The 21,357-nt window shown below is 43.6% G+C and overlaps 1 protein-coding gene across 1 annotated transcript in view; it reads right to left on the bottom strand.

The window, feature by feature from the left end:
- DPYS (dihydropyrimidinase) overlaps positions 1–21,357 on the bottom strand; it is a 112,512-nt gene that overhangs the window by 79,601 nt on the left and 11,554 nt on the right. The window contains exons 2-3 of the mRNA XM_049772945.1: positions 4,649–4,807; positions 384–560 (exon numbers count right to left, since the gene is read on the bottom strand). Of these exons, the coding sequence (XP_049628902.1) occupies positions 384–560; positions 4,649–4,807 (336 nt within the window). The remainder of the gene's footprint in view (positions 1–383; positions 561–4,648; positions 4,808–21,357) is intronic.

The following is a 21,357-nucleotide window of genomic DNA, read 5'->3' as shown; positions in this document are numbered from 1 at the left end:
GTCTGCATAGTTTTCTGTTCCTCCTGGCTATGCTAAGGATGGATGAAACCTCATGCATACAAGTCTCACATGTACCAGACACACAAAAAACACCCAGCTATAGAACTGGTCTGATATTTGTGTTTGGTACCAACCAGCTGGTGAGAAAACAGGAAATCCCTATTGCTTGCCTTCACTGTTGGAGTCAAATCTTTCCCAAACACAGGAAAGTTGCATTTGGACTTTGATGCCTCCATAAAAGGCCCAGGGTTTACAAAGCTAATGAGTATAGCAAAGCCCTGATACCTGTCCCCAATACCCCTCAAAATAAGCAAGCACTGAGTGCCTTGGCTGTGTCCCCCTTCACCCCACCCTCACGCCCGTGCTCCCTGCCAAGCCCTCACCTCTGCGATCAGGTCTCCATTCTCTGCATGCACCTGGGCCACAGCACCCAGAGCCTTGCACTGTGCAAAGGCTGCATGTAGCTCAGCATCCCCTACCATGTACACATCTTTGTAGGCCATGAACATCTTGAATGAGTTGATACCTTCCCGGGTGAGGATTTCCATTTCTTCTTTCACCTGGAAAAGAACCAGCACACCCATCCATACCAGGCCACACTTGGATTTATTTGCAGGATTTTCTTTCAACTCCCTGCCATGTCAGATTCCACAGCAAATAACTAAAGGGGCTTCATCCCAGGGAAATTATGATCAGGCCTTCTGGTCCTTAAAAAGGGCTAAGGGTGCTGCTGCTATGAAGCCTTCTTGGGTCAGGAGACCACTCAAAGGGTCTAGTATATACTTCGTCTGTAGGAGCTCTTGAATCTAACACTGTTTGGTCTCCCTACATGGTCTTCCAAAGCACTGCTAGTTGTTGCCCCAAAGCCAAAATAAATAAATTATTACTTCATGTTCCTCCTCCCCCTAAGTTCTTGACTTCTTTTTTGTTGTTGTTGTTTTGTTTTTTGTTTTTGTTTGTTTGGGGGCCATACCCAGCGGTGCTCAGGGGTTACTTCTGGCTCAGAAATAGCACCTGGCAGGCACGGGGGACCGTATGGGATGCCGGAATTTGAACCAACCATTTTCGGTCCTGGATCAGCTGCTTGCAAGGCAAACACTGCTGTGCTATCTCTTTGGCCCCAGTTCTTGACTTCTAACCTTGGAACTAAAAGCTTCTGAATTTAGAAAATGGTTATTATAGAGCATGAACCCAAAGCTAGAAATAATGTCTCTGGAAATAGGCAAAGCAAGCTCTAGAGAAGGGAAGGCTTGGGTTCAGACCCACAGTCCCCATCCTGAGTTCTTAGAAGAAAGCTGAGGGAGGTTCAAGAGAGGCACCTCAGAAGGGGAGGCCCAGCCTGTCCAAATTTTGTGGGTTTCAGCATTGCCAACATAAGGGGCCACTTAAAGGTCAAAATGAACAGTCATCACTCTTGCTTATCTAATGCAATCGACAGTGGGGCTAGAGTGAGAGTAATAGTACAGGGATTGTCTTGCCTTGCATGTGATCAATCCCAATTTGATTTCTGTACTACATGGGGTCCCCTGACTGCTGTCATGGCTAATCCTTGTAATGCAAATGTCCTACTCACTATACCATAGCTCCAGCCCATCTGGATATCTTAAAGATAAAGATAGTACATATCTTTACTGCACACATAGCTTTAGTAGTATCTTAAATTTGGAGGCCAGTAAAATAACAATTCATGTGGTTGTGTTAGCTCACAGAGGCAGGAATAGCCCCTGAATAACACCAGACATAGGATGGGGAGGGGAAAGAAGTGGAAGGGTGGGAGAGTAAAAGGAGGGGATACTAAAAGAACTAAAAAGGTCAGGTGATGCATCCATTAAAATAGTGCTTTTGGAGAAAGTTTAACCTTAGCTGTGGACTCTAACCCTCTTGCTTACATTTGCTGGACTATCAGTTAAAGATTGATCATTTGTATCACATTAACTTACTGTCGAAAGCCCATGGATCCCAGGACAAAGGTTATATAGTCACTCTTTTTGGTGAGATTTTGGAATTTAATTCTATGGGGGAAAACAAGGGGTTGAACTGAATCACAAGTAGTGCTTCTTCCAAAGCACAGAAGTTTGTTATGGGAAAAAAAAGGTGGTCCAGGTAGAATACTGAAGTAAGGCACTTATTTCCCATGCATGTGGCTGACCAGCATTGGAATCCTCAGCTACACATGTTCTACCAAGCTCTGCCAGAGGGTTCTGATGAACATGGGGGCCAAGAATGAGCACTGAGCACCATGGGGATAAGCCCCCCTCCCCCCCAAATAAATGAACACATTCCAACATCTCTCAAAACTCTCCATTCTAGTATGGTAAAATATCCAGAGATAATAGAGACGAGGTCCAGAAGGACCAGTCCATGATAGGAAGATTGCCACAAAGAATGGGGGAGTGCAGTTAGGGCAGAGAAGGGACCACTATGACAATGAGAGTTGGAAACGATCACTCTAGGCAGGAATGAGGTGCTGAGATTGAGGGAAAGTGACAGGCATGATACCCCTGAAGTAACAATCTAAAAAAAAAAAAGAAAAAGAAAAGGAAAAGAGAGAGTGAGAAAGAAAGAAAAATGTCTGCCTCAGATGGGGAAGGTAGCAGGGAAACGGGGGACACTGGTAGAAATATGCACTGGTGAAAGTCAGCCATGAACAATTCTGTAACTGAATAAAATAAAAAACCAATTATATTATGAACAACCTTGTAACCACAGTGTTTAAGTAAAGTAATTGTAAAAACCCTCTCTATTCAAGAGGCCAAAGATAGTACAGTAGGTAGGGTGTTTGCTCTGCATGAGGCAAACCCAGGTTCTCTTCCTGGCATCCCATTTAATCCTTTGAGCCAGCCATGAGTGATCCCTATGCACAGAATCAGGAATAAGCCCTGAGATCCACCAGGTGGCCCCCAAACAAAACAAACCTGTCAATTCTAGCTGAGTCTAAGTGACTATCTCTGCTGGGACTTGGTATGTCACTGGAGGAGTGCTAGGCTGATTAGGTAGAATATGCTGGGTTAGGGGCACGTCACAGTGTGAAGAAGGTCTGAAATGCTCTACTCTCTTCCTTCCTGAGTTTCCCTCCAGGAACTCGACTTTGTCATCAAACCTCCAAGAGGTAAAAAACATGCTGTTTAACCAAAGATGTCGACCATGGGAAAGAGACCAATACTTAGAATAATTGTTTTAAGTTTTATATCATTTCCTAGAGCTGGAAAGATGATACAGCTGGCAAGGCAGTTGCCTTGCATGCAGCTAACCTAGGTTCCATCCCCAGAAGTGATCCCAGAGTCAAGTATGGCTAACCCAAAACAAACCATTATTTAAAAAAAAAAAGGTTTTCTGTTTGGGGGTCCTATATTGGGGGTGCTCAATGGCTCCTCCTGGAACTGTTTTGGGGGGGCGATAATGCAGTGTCAGGATCAAACCTCAAATTCCTACATACAAGAGGAGCTCCAGCCCTTGAAACCTTTCCCCTGGCCTGAGATCAGTATTTTGTCAAGTGAGATTTTAAAATATTTATAAGAGCCAGAAAGAAATAACAGCCCACTTTGGTTCCTATGTGAACCTCCACACACCTGACAGTTGGTCATTCATACAAGCAGAGTGTGTCCCCAAAACTAATAATTAAAATACCTATAAAAATGGAATGAAATATGAACAAGAGCTATTGTAAATGATTTTTCATGTTCTTTAAATTCTTGCTTATGATTTATTTGCTTGGGTTTGGAGCCATACCTGGTGATGTTCAGGGCTTTGCATTCAGGGATCACTCCCGACAGATTCTTGAGGTGCTGGGAATCAAAACTGGGTCTTCAGCTTTCAAGGCAAATGACCTGCCCACTGTGCTAGCTCTTCCCCAAGCCCATGTTCTACATTTAGAAACTGGTGTTATTGGGACCAGAACGATAGCACAGCAGGTAGGGCGTTCCTTGCATGTGACCAATTAGGTTCAATCTGTGGGCATTCCATATGGTCCCCTGAGTCTGCCAGGAGTGATTTCTGAGTGCAGAGCCAGGACTAACCCCTGAGAACAACCAGGTGTGGCCCCGAAACAAAAAATAAAAATAAATAAATAAAAGAACGATAGAAACTGATGTTACTGCATAGGATTTAACATGTCAAAGAAAGAACAGAATGAGGAACCAAATCTGGCCCTTTGCATTCACAGGCTCCCAGAACTGGTGTCTGATGTTTGGTTCCTGATCCATAGAACCTGGTTCTAGGTCTTGGTTTAGTTGTTGTTGTTTTGTTGTTGTTGTTGTTGTTGTTTTGGAAGGGCGGGATTTAGGGAGCTATACTAGGTGGTGCTTGGGTTCTTCACAGATCTGTGCTCGAGATCATTCCTAGTGGTGCTTAGAGGAGCATTCAGTGTCAAAGGTCAAGCCCAGGTCTCTCATATAAAATCATGAGTTCTGACCCTCTATCAACCTCCCTGCCTCCTATATCTTGACTATTTCTCCTATTTCTAAGGAGAAGAGGAGGGTTGGGCCCACATCCAGTGGTTCTCAGGGACTACACCTAGTCCTGTACTCAGGGGACCATTTACTGTGCTGGGAACCAAATGGGGGCTACTGCTGAGCAACAACATACTCAGTGAGCATCTCATTCCTAAGCTGTCTCGGGCCCAGTGGAAGAAAGAGACCCCAAAGCTCACCTGATCACCCCACCAGGTCACAGCCACGTGCAGGCTATAGTCACAGCAGACTAGGGCATCTGCCCGTCCTCGCCAGGTGTCGTAGGCCTCGAGAAGGGAGCCGCCTTTCTGAGGAATGGCGAAGTCCATGATCATGGTGGTTCCTCCTGCCAGGGCAGCCTGCAACCACAGAGGTATCGAAAAGATAGAGCTCAGGAACCAGGCCATAGCAATAGGACAGCAAGGAGGGTGTTTGCCTTGCACGTGACTGACCTGAGTTCAATCCCCAGCATCCCACAATATTCCCTAAATACTGCCAGAAGTAATTCCTGAGTATAGAGTCAGGAGTAAGCTCAGAGCGTTTGGTGGGGTCCAACACCCCCCAACACACACACACACACACAAAGAATTCATCGTGCTTGAGTATGTCTCTCTCCTGGAGCAACTCGCCTTGGATAGTCCTAGGTTTGCCAGCTCAATGAGGCCAGGAACGACATCAAGAGGATGTGGATGTGGAAGTTTCTTTGGGATGAGAATGGACATTTCAAGATGCAAATCTGAAACATGCGAAGGGGATGCAGTTTTTGTTTTGAGAAAGAACCACACATTCTGACCACATGAGCAGTTTGGCAGCAATGAGAAAGCAGCACAGAGTAAAGAAAAACCAAACCTGTCGAGCAGAGATCCTTCTAGTACGGGGGTGGAGTCACCTGCCTTGCATAAAGCAACCCCCAGTTTAATCCTTCAGTCTTGCCTCAAAGTAAGCAAGTCCGAACACAGAGTCAAGGAGTAAGTCTGAGCACTGTCATTTGTGGCCCCAACCCTCTGCCCTCTCTCCAGGAACATATCTTTCTCATGAAAACCCTTTTGTTAGCTGTAAATATCCATGTGGTTAGAGTCAACATGGGGGACTTGTATCTGCAATAAATGGATGATTTACAACACCCCCACTCCCTAGAATCTTGGAGACACATGGTCCCTATCCCTCCAGACAATTAGAAACCCCATGATCTCTTCATGACTCCCATTTGTCTCCTGGTCCTTGTGAGCTCAGAACCATACCCCTCACTGGGATCTTGGTTAACTGTTGGACTTCCACTCATTGTCAACCCCAGGCCCTCCTTGGCCATGAGGTGGGTCTAGTACAAAAGGGACCCCTGCTCTAGTTCCTGAAACACTCCTAATAAGGCAGAAAGATGTAAACAAGAGGAAAGGGGAGGGGAGAAGGTAGGGAAGAGGAAAAGAGGTAAGGGGAGGAGAGAGGAGGAGGGTTGGGGAGGTGTGCCAGGGAATCTGGTAATTTAATTGGCCTTTTACATCTTATCCACTGCAAAGGTAGCCTGTGAAAATAGATAATGGGGTGGTTGGAGGTAGAAAAGGGTGAGAGATAAAGTGGATGGGAGAAGCCAGGTACCCTCAGCTAATCCCCAGAAGACTGCAAGACTGCAACTTTCTCACCCATACATGCATGCAACCATGGCCAGAGAATCCAGGAAAGCCAACAGGACAAAGAGCATTGGTAACAGGTCACAGAGGGAGGTTTAGGACTGGCCATAGACCATAGAGCAACAGCCATCAGGAGCAACCAGACCAGAATGGACGTCTAGGGATGTATTTAGTCCCAGTGAGTAACCAGCATAGACCAAGGACTATGTGCATGGGAAACAACCGTGAACACATGAAGATCCTGCATGAGATGGGGGAACTAGAACATGGGAGGATTCAAAATGACCTTCTGAGTGGTCATGGCATGACATGACTCTGCCTTCATGAGCATCCGGACTTCTCTAGGCAAACCTCTCATTCATTATTCATGTTTCCACAAAAATAAATTTTTTTTTGTTATTGTAAGATCACCACTAGTACAGAGTTAAAAAGTTGTTGATAGTTGAGTTTCAGTCATACAACGTTCCAACACCAAAGTTCATTTCCTGTCACTTAATTCCCCAGTTTCTCTCCTGTCCCCCTGCCTCCCTCCCTCCTTCTCTCTCTCTCTCTACCTCTGTCTCTTCTCTCTCCCCCCTCTCTCTCTCCTCTCTCTCCCTCTCCCCTCCTTCTCACTCCACCATTGCATGCAACACTATTATGAAGGAGTGTCATGCCTATCACTTTCCCTCCTTTCAGCACCCAGTTCTCGTTCAGAGTGATCATTCCCAACTCTCATTGCCACAGTGGTTTCTTTTCTGCCCTACTGTACTGCACCCACCCTCACTCCCACCCTCGCCTCTGGAAGAAAGTTACATGTTCTTTCTCTTTATTTGGGGAGGGGGGTGATGGTGGTGGAAAGGAGGAGGTGGGCCTGCCAAACCGATAGGGATTGAAGGCTATTCCTGGCTAGACATTCAAGGCACGAGATTGAACCCAGGCCTTCCAAAAGAAAAGCCTCTGCTCCAGCCTTTTCAGCCATCTCCCAGACCCAAGAAGTCTCATTTTCTTCACATGGTCTTTGAGGTCCAAATGGTCTCCTGGGCAAATTATATCACAACATTTAGACTAATTTGAAAACGAAGTTGCCTAATTAAGCATCTTTGACCAACAATTTTGCAACTGATTTAATCTCAGCTAAAGTCACAAGAAGGTTAATATGCTTTTAATGGCTCTTTCCAAATGATGTCGGCGAAGAAAACAAAGACAGGCAGGAGGTCAGTGAGAGCAGGAACCGTTGCTCTGGGCCACAGTGCTCAGGGTCAGTTCTTCTCAGCTGCACATCACCTGAGCAACTAAGTAACTCAGGAGAGAGTACATCAGATTCCCCCTATGAGAGCTTCCAAATATATAATGCAGTGTGTTTGAGGCACAATACACATGTCTGTGTTCTGTGTATGTATGCATGATCACTATATCCTATATGCATTTCTGTGTATATACTCATAGAGGGTATGATTGGCAGAAAAACAGGCCAACAGAGGCCAGAGAGATAGTACAGCAGGTAGGGCACTTGTCTTGCCCACAGCTGGCCCAGGTTCAATCCCCAGCCTCCCCTATGATCTCCCGAACATGACCAAGAGTATTTTCTGCGCATAGATCTAGAAGTTATCCCTGAGTACCATCAAAAAAAAAAAATCCCAAAGTTTAAAGGAAGGGGAAGGAGCAATAATACAGTGGATAGGGCATTTGCTGTGTATTTGATTGACCTGGGTTTTATCCCCAGTATTTTCTTTTCTTTTTTTGGGGGGGGGGGTTGGGCCACACCTGGTGTTGCTCAGGGGTTCCTCCTGGCTGTCTGCTCAGAAATAGCTCCTGGCAGGCACGGGGGACCATAGGGATACCGGGATTCGAACCAACCACCTTTGGTCCTGGATTGGCTGCTTGCAAGGCAAACACCGCTGTGCTATCTCTCCAGGCCCTATTCCCAGTATTTTCAATGGTCCCCCAAACACTGCCAGGAGTGATTCCTGAACATTAATGGGTGTGGCTCCCCAAACAAAATAAAAACAGCAAAATACTTTCAGCAGAATGTATTTCACTAAAAGCACTGCCTGCCTCTCACCCAGAGATGTGTAATTCCTTGCCCTATGGCATTTCCTCTTCCCTCCTTTTCTTCCCTCATATCCACAAGACAAAGCACTTGGTCTCATTCTTCCTGCTCTCCAGAAGTTCTCAGTAAGGAAAGGCACTGGGTTTTTTAGTCTGACCTCAGAGGAGGTTGAGGCAGATGCCGTGCGCTATCCACTGGGGGGTCCTGTTCCCACCATCCCCCACCAGCACCAGACAGAATCCATCTCTCATCTCTCACCTACTTGCTCTATCATTCTATCTATTGGTCACTCTATCACGATCTTTATCATCTCCCTCACCCTGTCTCCCTATTGCTCTATTGATCTGTGAATTGCTCTATCACGATCCTTAATATGTACTCTCTATTTTTTTATTACTTTTTTTTTTTTTGGTGACTCAGGAGATACTCCTGACTCTGAGCTCAGAAATCATTCCTGGGAGCCTCAGGAAGATTATATGAGACACTGAGAATTAAACCCAGGTCCACTATGTGCAAGGCAAAAATTCACTCCCTGCTGTGCTATCACTCTGGTCTCTCTCTCTCTCTCTCTCTCTCTCTCTCTCTCTCTCTCTCTCTCTCTCTCTCTCTCTCTCTTTCTCTCTCTCTCTGTCTCTCTCTCACTATCTTTATCATCTATCTCACTCTCTTGCTGTATCTCTAGATCTTATACTATCTGTATCATTCTCTATCAATCTATTGCCCTTTTTCTATCACTCTATCTCCCTATTGACCTATTTATCTTTTGCTTTATTGATAGATCTATTGCTCTACTTTATTGCTCTATGGATAGATCTACTTTTTCTATTGCTCTTATTGATAGCTCCACTGATTTATTTTATATGTTGCTCTATTGAGAGGGACAAAAGAGAAACAGGTATGGCTAGATAAGGGCTATGGTCCTAAAGAAAGGAACTCTGGTGAAAGATCACTAGGGAGTTGCCAAAATGGTGTCCCATTTCCCTCCCCCTCATCCCTTCCCAGCACTCCATGGAGGGTGAGCCAATCCTAACCAGGTACTAGTTCTGTTTTATCTTTTTTCTGGATGGTTACCAGGCTCTGCTGGATCCCAGAAGGGCATCAACTCACCATATCCTCTCATGGTTAGGTTCACAGAACATAACAAAGACATGCTAAGCTTCCTAACCTTTTTAAAAGGTGTAAAAAGGAAAGACTCCAGTCTTACTCTGAAAACCCTTTTAGGAGATTATGCCCATAATCTGGGAGCTTCCATTTCCCCTTTGTTCTCTTTCCTTAAATAAAGCCTTTTCTGAGTTGCCTATTTGATCTCCCATCCTTCTTTTCCTTATTAAGTGCTAGAGAACAAGACAAGAGTCTGCACCTGCTCAGAAACTTTCTCTGCTACTGTGTCTCTATTGCTTTAGCTCCATCCATTGCCTCTTGACAGCTTTATCTCAGCGTCCTCTACCATCTATCTCTTGATCCAAACATACATAGACAAACACCTTTCATACCATTAGTGAGTGAATAAGGCTGCAATAAAAATGGATGCACACAGGGCCAGAGAGATAGCACAGTGGTGTTTGCCTTGCAAGCAGCTGATCCAGGACCTAAGATGGTTGGTTCGAATCCTGGTGTCCCATATGGTCCCCTGTGCCTGCCAGGAGCAATTTCTGAGCAGATGGCCAGGAGTAACCCCTGAGCACCGCTGGGTGTGGCCCCAAAACAAACAAACAAAAAAAATGGATGCACAGATAACAACTAAACCTGTGCACCCCGAGGGCTCATTTACAGAGAAAAACTATAACTGTACCTAAGCCACAACGTCACTGGGAAGATTCAAGTGAATCATTTGATGCTTAGTCAGTCATTTCCAACCTTCTACTTCCGTTCTGAAGAGCTTTTGTAGGAACTGCGTGAGAATCAAGCATTTTTGAAAATTTCCAATGACATTTCATTTCATCCCATAACCTTCCAAGTGTAGCCCCATTTCCCCCCATCCTCATCCCTTCCCAGCCCTCCATGAAGGGTGATCCAATTCTGACCTGGTATTAGTTCTGTTCTACCTTTTACTTGCTTACTCCAGTAGATTTTTATTTTTCCTCTATTGGCCTGACTCCAATTATTTTAGTTCTCAAAACCTTTGTACAAGAGCTTTAGATAACATTTCCTGATTTATACAAAAATAACACGTATTTGCATTTCTTAAGAAATACCTATAAGGTTAATGGCAAGGCTAAGAAAAAATAAACCTTCTCAGTTTCTTTATTTTTATTTGAATGCAGATTAATCTTCTCACTTTCTTCCTTCTTAATAAAGAATGTCCCTAAAGTGACACCATACCCCTGCAAGTTGAAGAATATCTCTCTAATAGAGAGTATTGGTAATTAAAGGTTTGGAATAAACACTTTTACAGAAAAGTTCTGATTCTCCGCATTTGTTCCCTATTAAAAAGTCTAGCACAGAGCAGGCTAGAGGGAAATTAGATGCACAGTTGCTGGAAATATCAATAAAAGGAAGCAGCCACCTTGGAAAATAGTGTAGGAGTTCTCTGAATGTGGAAAAACTCCCTTCAAAGACAGCAATTCCACTCCCATGTTTTCACACAAGAGTGATGAAAAGAGGCCCTCCAGAAAGTGTGCAAATATTAAGAGTAGCATTACTGACAAAGAAACAAGTATGGAAATTAACCCAGTGTCAAAGGGATGAAAGGCTGAACATAAGGTAATGTGTATGGCAGAATATTATTTGCTCATGAAAAAGAATAAAATTCTGAGATGTGGCACAAGGCAGGAGAACCTTAAAAACATTATGTTCATGCAAATAAGCCAGTCATAAAGTAAATTGACTTATGAACTGTCTGGAAGAGACAAACCCATCAACAGTAAATAGAATCATGGTTGCCTGAGCCTAGAGGGGGTGAGTGAGCCAAGCTGATGCAAAAGTGTTCAGGACCCCTTTGGGGGGTGATAAAAGTGCCCCAAAATGAAGTCATAGAAATTTCATAGTGAGTTAGGCACTTAACTTGTGTGCAACCAACTCAGGTTCAGTCCCCAATTGGTCTACAACTACCTGGGAGTGACCCCAGAGCACAGTCAGTAATCCAAACACCATCAGGTATGACCCAAAGTACTCCAATAAATTCTCTCTCTCTCTTTCTCCCTCTTCTCCTCTCCTCTCCCCTCCTCTCCTCTCCCCTCTCCTCTCCCCTCCTCTCCTCTCCCCTCCTCTCCCCTCCCCTCTCCTCTCCCCTCCTCTCCCCTCCCCTCCCCTCTCTTCTCCTCTCCTCTCCCCTCCTTTCCCCTCCCCTCCCCTCTCTTCTCCTCTCCTCTCCCCTCCTTTCCCCTCCCCTCCCCTCTCTTCTCCTCTCCCCTCCCCTCCTCTCCCCTCCCCTCCCCTCCCCTCCTCTCCCCTCCCCTCCCCTCTCTTCTTCTCTTCCCTCCTCTCCCCTCCCCTCCCCTCCCCTCCCCTCTCCTCTCCTCTCCCCTCTCCTCTCCTCTCCCCTCCCCTCCCCTCCCCTCTCCTCTCCTCTCCCCTCCCCTCCTCTCCTCTCCTCTCCTCTCCTCTCCCCTCCCCTCCCCTCCCCTCCCCTCCCCTCCTCTCCTCTCCTCTCCTCTCCTCTCCTCTCCTCTCCTCTCCTCTCCTCTCCTCTCCTCTCCTCTCCTCTCCTCTCCTCTCCTCTCCTCTCCTCTCCCTCTCTCACTAAGCGGTGCTTGGAGGATCCTCCTGGCTCTGCATCCAAGAATTACTCCTAGTGGTGCTCAGGCATCTTAGAATTTATCTCTTATTTTTCTGTTTTGTTCATTTATCTTGACTTCCAATGACTGACTTGTAGCGTGGGGTCCTGGGTTCTGAACAAAGAGGAACACCATTTTGTAAGGTGTTATATATTTGGCTTCTCTTTCTCAAGTCTGTTTCTTTTGACAGCGTCTCAAGCTACCTGGTCAAGGGCATGAGGGAGCAATAGGAAGATGCTCTACACAACAGCCAAACATTTTAAAGATCATCAAAAAATTAGAACCTCCCTATATACCCTTCCTATATAATCTGACTTATGAATTTGGGTATAGTCATCTTCTCTAAGAAATGACCATGGTCAGTCAGTAAGAAGATTATGGCTGACAGGATAAAGTTTTGCTTAGCTTTACTCCAATTGGTCTTGCCCTAACAGTAGTTGAGATAAATATCTTAACTAACATCTTGATAAAAATATTTAGGGGGAATGTCTACTAATGATGTTACAATATTCTAACAAATAATCAAAGATTCTGTCTGAGGGGTGTGGGAGTGGGAGTGAGGGTTGCAAGTAAGAAAATGATCATAAAATAGATTGGAGAAAAGGAAAGAAAAGATGGTGGCATTATCTCTGAGGACCAGAGTGCACATCTGGCAGGTGAGGGTACTGGATGTGGTTTCCAGCTCTATAGAGTCACAGGAGTACCCCTGGGGTTACTTGGGGGTATGAGGATTGGGGATCTTAACAGCACCAGGCCAAGGACTGCTGGGAGTAACTTCAGAACCCCCTGCACTCTACTTGGGGAAACACACTCACCCACACATCCACAGTAAATTATAAGAACAGGAAGAAAGTGTCTATAATAGGGCTCAAATGATAGCATAGTGGTAGGGCATTTGCCAAGCATGGGGCAGATCCAGAACAGACTCGGATTTGATCCCTGGCATCCTATATGGTCCTCTGAGCCTCCCAGGAGCGACTTCTGAGTGAAGAGCCAGGAGTAACGCCTGAGAACCATTAGGTTTCTCCTGCATTTTTGGTTTCTCTGCTCATCCAGGGTCTCCTTTGACTGCCAAATTGATCTGCAATCCCCAAATACTATTTTAAGGTGCAAAAAGTACTCCCTTCTCTCTTTTTTTTGCACTGGAAGAAGGGAGCCAAGGGCACACATAGAGTATGACAATGTTAAAGAATGAGAGAAGTACAGGCAGGGGTGGGGGAAGAGGGGGGTATTGGTGATGGGAATGTTGCACTGGTGAAAGGGGTTATTCTCTTTATGACTGAAACCCAGAACTACAAACATGCTTGTAATCATGGTGCTTAAATAAAGATTTATAAAAGATTAAAAAAAAAAGCCATGTCTGTCACCCAATTAGAATGGGGCCCCTCCAGTGGTCAGAGCAATAGTACAGTAGGTAGGGTATTTGTTTTGCTCAAAGATGACCCAAGTTCGATCCCAGGCATACCATATGGCTCCTGAACACTGCCAGAAATGATTCCTGAGTGCAGAGCTGGGAGTAACCCTGAGCATCACCCAAAGCAAAAGAATAGGACCCCTCTTACAAGCCATGCAGGAGATGCTCCTTCCCAGAGGAGAAGCTTGTTCTGAGACCAGTCATAAGACTGACTACAGGCTCCAGCTCTAATGCTGCCCTGGCACTGACTTGTTCCAGGGTGAGTTCATATGACACCCGGGCAATTAGGAAGCAACAACAACTTGCTGTCAGAGCAGGTGGTTTCCCTGGTGAGATGAAAACAGAAAACACTCCGTGACACCTTGACTTTGCATGGGATCTGTGCAAAGACCAAGATCCCTTAGGAAACTCTTAAAAAGAAAGAGTTCTGTCCTGAAGCTAGTCTACCTTCCACACTCAGCCATGAGAAATCCACTTACCCAGGAAATCAACTCATCAGATCATAATTTTTCTTGTCTGTCTTTCAGAGCTATATTTGCTGCCCCTGGGAGAGGGGTGCTCAGTCACTGGTGTGACTCACCCAGCGGTCTCAGGGCTATCTCTTGGCTCTGTGCTGAAGGGTCAATCCTGCCTATGTTTGGGGGACCATGTACAGTGCCAGGTATCAGACTAGGGTTGGCCAAATATAAAACAATCACCTTACCTCTTGTAATATCTCTCTGATCTCTCTGAAGCATCTCTCTGATGCTTCTGACTTCCACATTTATATCACAAATGTTCCTTGGGGAACTAGCTGAAATGTACAGGATGTAGGCCTGGTAAGGTTTAGTAGAAAGAACCAGTAAAAGGTCAATTTTTTTCCTATATGAAACCTAATTGTTTTCTTTGTTTTCACTGGTGATTATGTTCTCTCCACTTTCACTTGTCAGTTAGCCAAACAAAATGCATTTACCTTGTCTAATCTTGGCTCATAAATCAATTCTTTCTGCTCCTAATTACTTTGGCTGTTCTCCCTTGAAAACCTTCCAATTTATCTAAAATCTGCTTTGTGGGGAGGAGATCATGTGCTTTCTCAGGACAAATGTGATAGAACATAAATTGAGATAAACTCTAACCAGTAGTGAGGTCATAGCATTACAAAACATAGTCCCACATAACTGTCAAATGTTTTTGCAAAAAAAGATGGGGTGCAATCAATAACTGAAGCTTTTTAAAGATTGATCTGCTATTGCTTAAAAATAATTTATTACTAAGTTGTCTTTGGCACAACATTTGGATTCACAGAATACTCATGATCATACATTAAAAATGTGACCACGATTATGTAGTAAAATATGAGACTTTATTTAAGAATGATTTCAGTTGTAAATTGCTACTGAAAGCAACCCAAGTATTTTCTTATGGTGTCCCTGAATTTTCATTTCTAAATTTCTTCTGGAAGAGGTGATGGACTGTGTTTTACTAAAATAAATCACAGGACACCCTCAGCCCAAGAGGAAAAAATTAAAAAATCCAATAGTATGTGTAAGCTTTAGGGAGAAACACATTGGGAAGAATTTCAGCTTTTCCCCTAGTCTCCAATACTTATAAAAATGGACTTTCAGGATGCTATCCTAGGAGCCATCCTAGGTTCAGTGCAAAGACCAAGACCACCAACCACAGAAGATGGATTAAAACGACACTGAGGCAACAGAACCTCTAGAACCACAAAGACTGACTTCATCATAAGTCCCACCTCAGGATCTGTGCAGATACGGAGACCTCTACACACAGAGCTCTGATTGTATCACCCTGGACAGAGCAGAAGTCTTCCACACACACACACACACAAAAAAAAACACCACCGGGAGAATAAATGATCCTGAGCAAAGTCTAGAGCTGATCCCATGACAGTATACTCCAAGGATGGAGAAACCCCATATTTCTTAGGCCAAGTGAATTCCTTTTAGAATGACCCCAATATTTACTGTGCCAGGGCAGGAGGGAAAAAAAACAAAAATACAAAAACCACAAAACCTTGGTTATTTCATATATACATATATTTTTCCCTTCATTTATTATTGTTATTATTATTTTTATATACCTATCTATTTTGGTCGATTTCTCTGTTTGGGTGTGACTACTGAAATCGTGGTCCCCAATTATACTTATTTTTTTTTCTCTCTTCTTTTCTCTTCTTTCGTTATGTGCTATGCCATGTTTCTTATTTCAAGACCATGGCGCGTTTTTGGTTTGTTTGTTTGGTTTTTGGTTGTTTGTTTTGCTTTGTTTTTCATCTGTTTTTTTTTTTTTTTTTTTTTTTTTTTTTTTGGTGCTTACCGATATAGATGGAGTCCCCACTGGATAATTGACTCTTTTTTTTTTGGTACTGGTGGAGTGTTTCAACTTCTTTTTCTCCTTCATCTCCCAAATCGATGATGAGAGCCTCTAGAAGGATTCCATCCATTTTTGGAGTATTAGACTCTTACCCCAGTTTATTTATCTTCTCTTTTTCAGGCAAAATCATGCAACTTGAATTAGCTAGTCCTGCCTACAATTAGAGGGGGAGATAAGGGAGGCATTAAGACCAAACATGGGCAAGACTACTAAGTAGTGGGTTGGATACAGAGGGGACCACATATTCTAGCCGCCCTGGGGGTGAGGGAAGAGGAAATGGGAGGTAGGACAAAAACGGAGGTGTAGGGAGGACAAATTGGTGATGGGAATCCCCCCTGATTTTATGTAAATATGTACCTAAAATGTTATTGTCAACAATATGTAAGACACTATGATCAAAATAAAAATTATATATATTAAAAAAAAAAAAAAAAAAACATGCCAAGAATGAAGACATACTCGATGCTTAAGTTTCATAGTGTTCTAAACTCTCGATGTCAAACAATTTAAGTTGATAAATTAAAATTCTAAAATAAAAATATATCTAGAAAAAAAAATGGACTTTCAGATACTAAATTATGTTCCAGTGAAGTGAGTTCTGCTTATCAAGATGTCCTCTCTACACTCATCTCCTCATCCCTCCAACTTTGGAAGAGTCAATCCACCATCATCTAACCAGCTGTGCAAGCCAGAGCCTTAAGTCACCCTAGCAAGGTAACTTCTCACCTTCTCTTACTTCTGAACTAGATAAAAAAGTGGAGGTTTCAACGCATAAGGGAATGGTGAGATGAAATCTTGCCCTTTTCTACAACATAGATGAATCTCAAGAGCATCATGCTATACAAAGAAGTCAGGAGTCACCACCACTACCACCACCACCACCATCACCACCACCAAAAAGGAAAAAAGAAAATGAAAGAAAAAAGGAAGTCAGGAGTGGGGTCAGAGAGATAATGCAGTGGATAGGGGGCTTGCTTTACACACATCCCCTATGGTCCCCGAGCATGTCAAGAGTGATCCCTGGGCATAGAGCCAGGAATAACCACCAAATGTGGCACACAAAAAAAAGTCAGAAGTAGACAGATATTTATCTCACGCATGTGTAAGATATAGAGAAGCAAAGTCTTGGAACAGACAAAGCCAAATCAGGACTAATCCTTGGACCTGAGGTGCAGAACTGAGGTGATCAGGTGAGCAGCAGGGAGACAGAAGAGAAGGCACCAAGTCAGCAGTGGAGGCATAATGGTACTTGGATGGTGCCTGTGGGGTAGCAACAGACTGAAAAGATATGAAATTGTATCCCCAAAACACAGATAGTCCTAAGGTTAAAGTGATAGTATGCCTTCATGTGGCTGACCTGGGTTCAACCCCTGGCACCCCTTATGGTCCCCTGAACTCTGCCACATGGTCCCTGTGTAAAGAGCTAGAGGTAAGACCTAAACATTGCTTGGTAAGGCAAAAAAAAAAAAGTCAAAGAATCCCATATATAGTAAATTAATGTAATTAATTACATTAATTAATGTAAATCTCAATAAACATATAAATTAGGGCTAGAGAGACCATTTAATAGACTGGAGTACACACTTTACTATAGGAGGGTTAGATAGCATCCCTGACATTCTATGATACCCAAGCACTGAGCACTGGAGCATGAGGCCACACAAGGTGCAGACTTCCAGTTACAGATTACTTCCAGCTAAGGACTGAGGCTGCAAGTAAAGAATGGTGGGAGCTGCAGTAAAGAAGCAAAATGACTGCAAGGGCAGGAGGAGCATTACAGCAGGCAAGGTGCTTAAATGTGTCTGGCCCTGGTTTAATCCCTGGCACCAGATATGGTCTCTTGAGCACAGAGCCAGGAATAGCTCTCAGCACTAAAGGGTATGCCCCCCACCATGTTAAATAAACAACACTGCACTGTGTGATTGAAAGTCCCTAGGGAGTAGATCTTCAATATGTAGGGTCTGGAGCATGTGCGTGATGCTTAGGGAGATAAAAATCTGGTCCAAAACTGTCAGTCAACAAAGAGAGGAGGGAATGGGTGGGAGAGAAGGAATGGAGGACCAGAGGTGCATGGGGACAGAATGGAGGGCCATGGGTAGTTGGTGGAGTTGGTGTGTTGGTAACTTTGAAAAAGACATACTTAAACATTTTAATCATCTATTATCTAAATTATGATTATAATGGATAAATTTCTCATCATAAAACACATTGTAATAACTTAGATCAATAATTTAAGCATGTAATGATCATTTTGCTCTCTAGACAAAAATAAAATCAATATGTTAGACTCCTGAAATGACTATCACATTCCATATCAATGATACTTCAATAAAAGTATAACAAAACAAATGCATTAAGAAATTATGTTTTCTTGGGGGCCAGAGAGATAGTATGGAGGTAGGACATTTGCCTTGCATGCAGATGGATGGTGGTTCAAATCCCGACATCCCATATGGTCCGAGCCTACCAGGAGCGATTTCTGAGCCTAGAGCCAGGAGTAGTAACCACTGAGCGCCGCCGGGTGTGACCCAAACAAAACAAAACAAAACAAAAAGGAATGATGTTTTTTCCATTATACTAGCATCAAATTTTTTTATGTTTGAAAAATATTTAAACACTGCTATTTACAAAGTTGTTCTTAAAGTTGTTTCAGGTAGTCAATGTTCCAACATCAATCCCACCAGTGTGACCTTCTCTGCCTTTTGTGCTATCACTACTGCCCTTTGTGAAAATTGTTATATTTCATAATGGTGTAATAAAGCCATTGTCTAAGGACTTTTTGAGCTAGTTTGTGCTGGCTGAACCTTCTGCATTGTTATATTTTGCACATTGAGGTTAGAGGTTTCTACACAACTTCTCCTTCTGATTTGTTGTGTTATTCCAGGTCTGTAAGTCCTGTGAAATTTGAAGGATGTTAGGTATGTTGCTGGGTCCATTTGCTGTGTTCTTCCAGGTCTGTAAATCCTGTGAAATTTGGAGGATGTTGGGAGTGTTGCTGGGTCCATTTGCCACCTCCCAAGAAAACTCCAGAGATCTTAGCTCAGAGAACAATCTCCCTGGGATGACCCAGCTACCAGATGTCTTTTCAAGATTAGTACACATTTAAAAAGTTTTTTTTTTAGGTAAGGTGCCTGCCTTGCCTGCGCTAGCCTTGGACGGACCGCGGTTTGATCCCCCGGTGTCCCATATGGTCCCCCAAGCCAGGAGCAACTTCTGAGCACATAGCCAGGAGTAACCCCTGAGCGTTACCGGGTGTGGCCCAAAAACCAAAAAAAAAAAAAAAGTTTTTTTTTTTAAATAAGCCACAATATTAGGGTACAGTAAATAGGAAGGTAAGGAACAAGAATTGAAGAGCAATGTGGATACCTGTATGGGTCCAAATGCCTTGATCCAAGCAAGATTTTCACTCTGTGCTAAGCTCACCATTAAGAAACTAAGTGAAGTGCCATGATGCAGTATGGCAGACAATCAAAAGAAAAGGAAGATGTTCCACATCACTAATCATCAGGGAGATGCAAATCAAAACAACTATGAGGTACTGTTACCACACACCCCCATTTTCTTCGTGTTACCTTACCTACAAGAAAGACCCTCCCATTTCTGGGAGGGGTTTTGGGGAGGTTACAAAAGGTGTTGCCTGAGGGGCAAAAGGGGGATTTACTTGGATGCAAGATGGAGGAGGAAGCAGGAGGAGATTTCTGAGGGACAGGTACAATGTAGGGCTGAATAGGAATCCAGCATAAATGGTTATGGTAGGCCACACATGTGGTGGCTAGGGCATGAATAAAGCTGATATTTCTTGGAACCTGTTTGTGGATGATTTCTTCACCTCTTCCTGAACCTGCTGACCTAGCAGCTGGAGGGAGTTGGAGCTACGTGGTCTTGGAGAAAGGCCTGGAGGAGAAAGGCCTCCATCACCATCCACCACCATCCAAGCCCATCCAAAGGTCCTATTTATTATTTAATTCTACAAGGTACCATCTCATGTCACACAGACTAGCACACATCACAAGAATAAACAATCGGTGCTGTGGGGATGTGGAGAGAAAGGAACTCTTTATATATATATATATATATATATATGTATATATATGTATGTATATATATGTATATATATGTATGTATATATATGTATATATAATCTTTATTTAAACACTGTAATTACAAATATGATAGCAGTTGTATGATTTCAGTCATGTAAAGAACACCCCCCTTCACCAGTGCAACATTCCCACCACCAATGTCCCAAATATCCCTCACACCACCCCACCCCACCCACACCTGTACTCAAGACAGGCTTTCTAATTCCCTCCTACATTCTCATTGTTAAGATAGTTCACAATGTAGTTATTTCTCTAACTAAACTCATCACTCTTTGTGGTGAGCTGCATGTCATGAGCTGCATCTTCTAGCTCTCCTCTCTTGTGTCTCTGAAAATTATTGCAAGAGTGTCTTTCATTTTTCTTAAAACCCATAGATGAGTGAAACCACTCTGCGTCTTTCTCTCTCTCTCTCCCCTCTCTCTCTCTCCTCTCTCTCTCTCTCCCTCTCTCTCTCTCTTTCTCTCTCTCTCTCTCTCTCTCTCTCTGACAGAAGGGAACTCTTATTCAATGCTGGTGAGAATGCCATCTAGTCCAGCCTTTATGGAAAACAATATGGAGATTCCTCAAAAAACTGGAAATTGAGCTCCTATATGATCTGGTTATACCACACCTAGGTATATACCCTAGGAACACAAAAATACAATTCAAAAATCCCTTTCTCACACCTATATTCACTGCAGCACTATTTACAATAGCCAGACTCTGGAAACAACCCAGATGGCCTTCAACAAATGAATGGCTAAAGAAATTGTGGTACATATACATAATGGAATATTATGCAGCTGTCAGGAAAGATGAAGTCATGAAATTTTCATATACATGGATGGACATGAAAACTATTATGCTGAGTAAAATAAGAGGGAGAGATAGACACAGAATAGTCTCACTCATCTTTGGATTTCAAGAAAAACAAACGACATTATTATAATAATGCCCAGAGACAATAGAGATGAGGGCTGGAAGGACTGGCTCATGAATTGAAACTCACCACAAAGATTGGTGAGTGCAGTTAATAAATAACTGTATTGACAACTATGGTAACAATGTCAATGATTGAGAGAATAAAATGCCTGTATCGAATACAGGCGGGGGGGGGGTGGGGGGGGGAGGAGAGAAGAAGATTGGAGACATTGGTGCTGGGAATGTTGCATTGGTGGGGAGTGTTCCTTTTATGACTGAAACCCAACTACAATCATGTTATTTTTAATAAAATTTTTTTTGTTTTTGGGCCACACCCAGCAGTGCTCAGGGGTTACTCTGGCTGTCTGCTCAGAAATAGCTCCTGGCAGGCACGGGGGACCATATGGGACACCGGGATTCGAACCAACCACCTTAGGTCCTAGATCTGCTGCTTGCAAGGCAAACACCACTGTGCTGTCTCTCCGGGCCCTATTTTTAATAAAAATTTTAAATAATTAAAAAATAAGAAAAGAAAGATGCAAAACAAGGAGAGGAGAGCCAAGAAAGAAAAGCTCATGGAGGGGCTAGAGAGGAAGCTTCGAGGTTAGAACAGAAGAGATAGTACAGCAGATAGGGTGTGTGTCTTGCACACACCTGACCTAGGTTTGACTCCTGGCAGATATCATATATAGTCTCCAGAGCACTGCCAGGAGTAATTCCTAAGGTCAGAGCCAAGAGTGATC

The sequence above is a fragment of the Suncus etruscus genome, chromosome 5, assembly GCF_024139225.1.
Source record: "Suncus etruscus isolate mSunEtr1 chromosome 5, mSunEtr1.pri.cur, whole genome shotgun sequence".
NCBI classification, from domain to species: domain Eukaryota; kingdom Metazoa; phylum Chordata; class Mammalia; order Eulipotyphla; family Soricidae; genus Suncus; species Suncus etruscus.
This window is presented reverse-complemented; position numbering and strand designations above follow the sequence as displayed.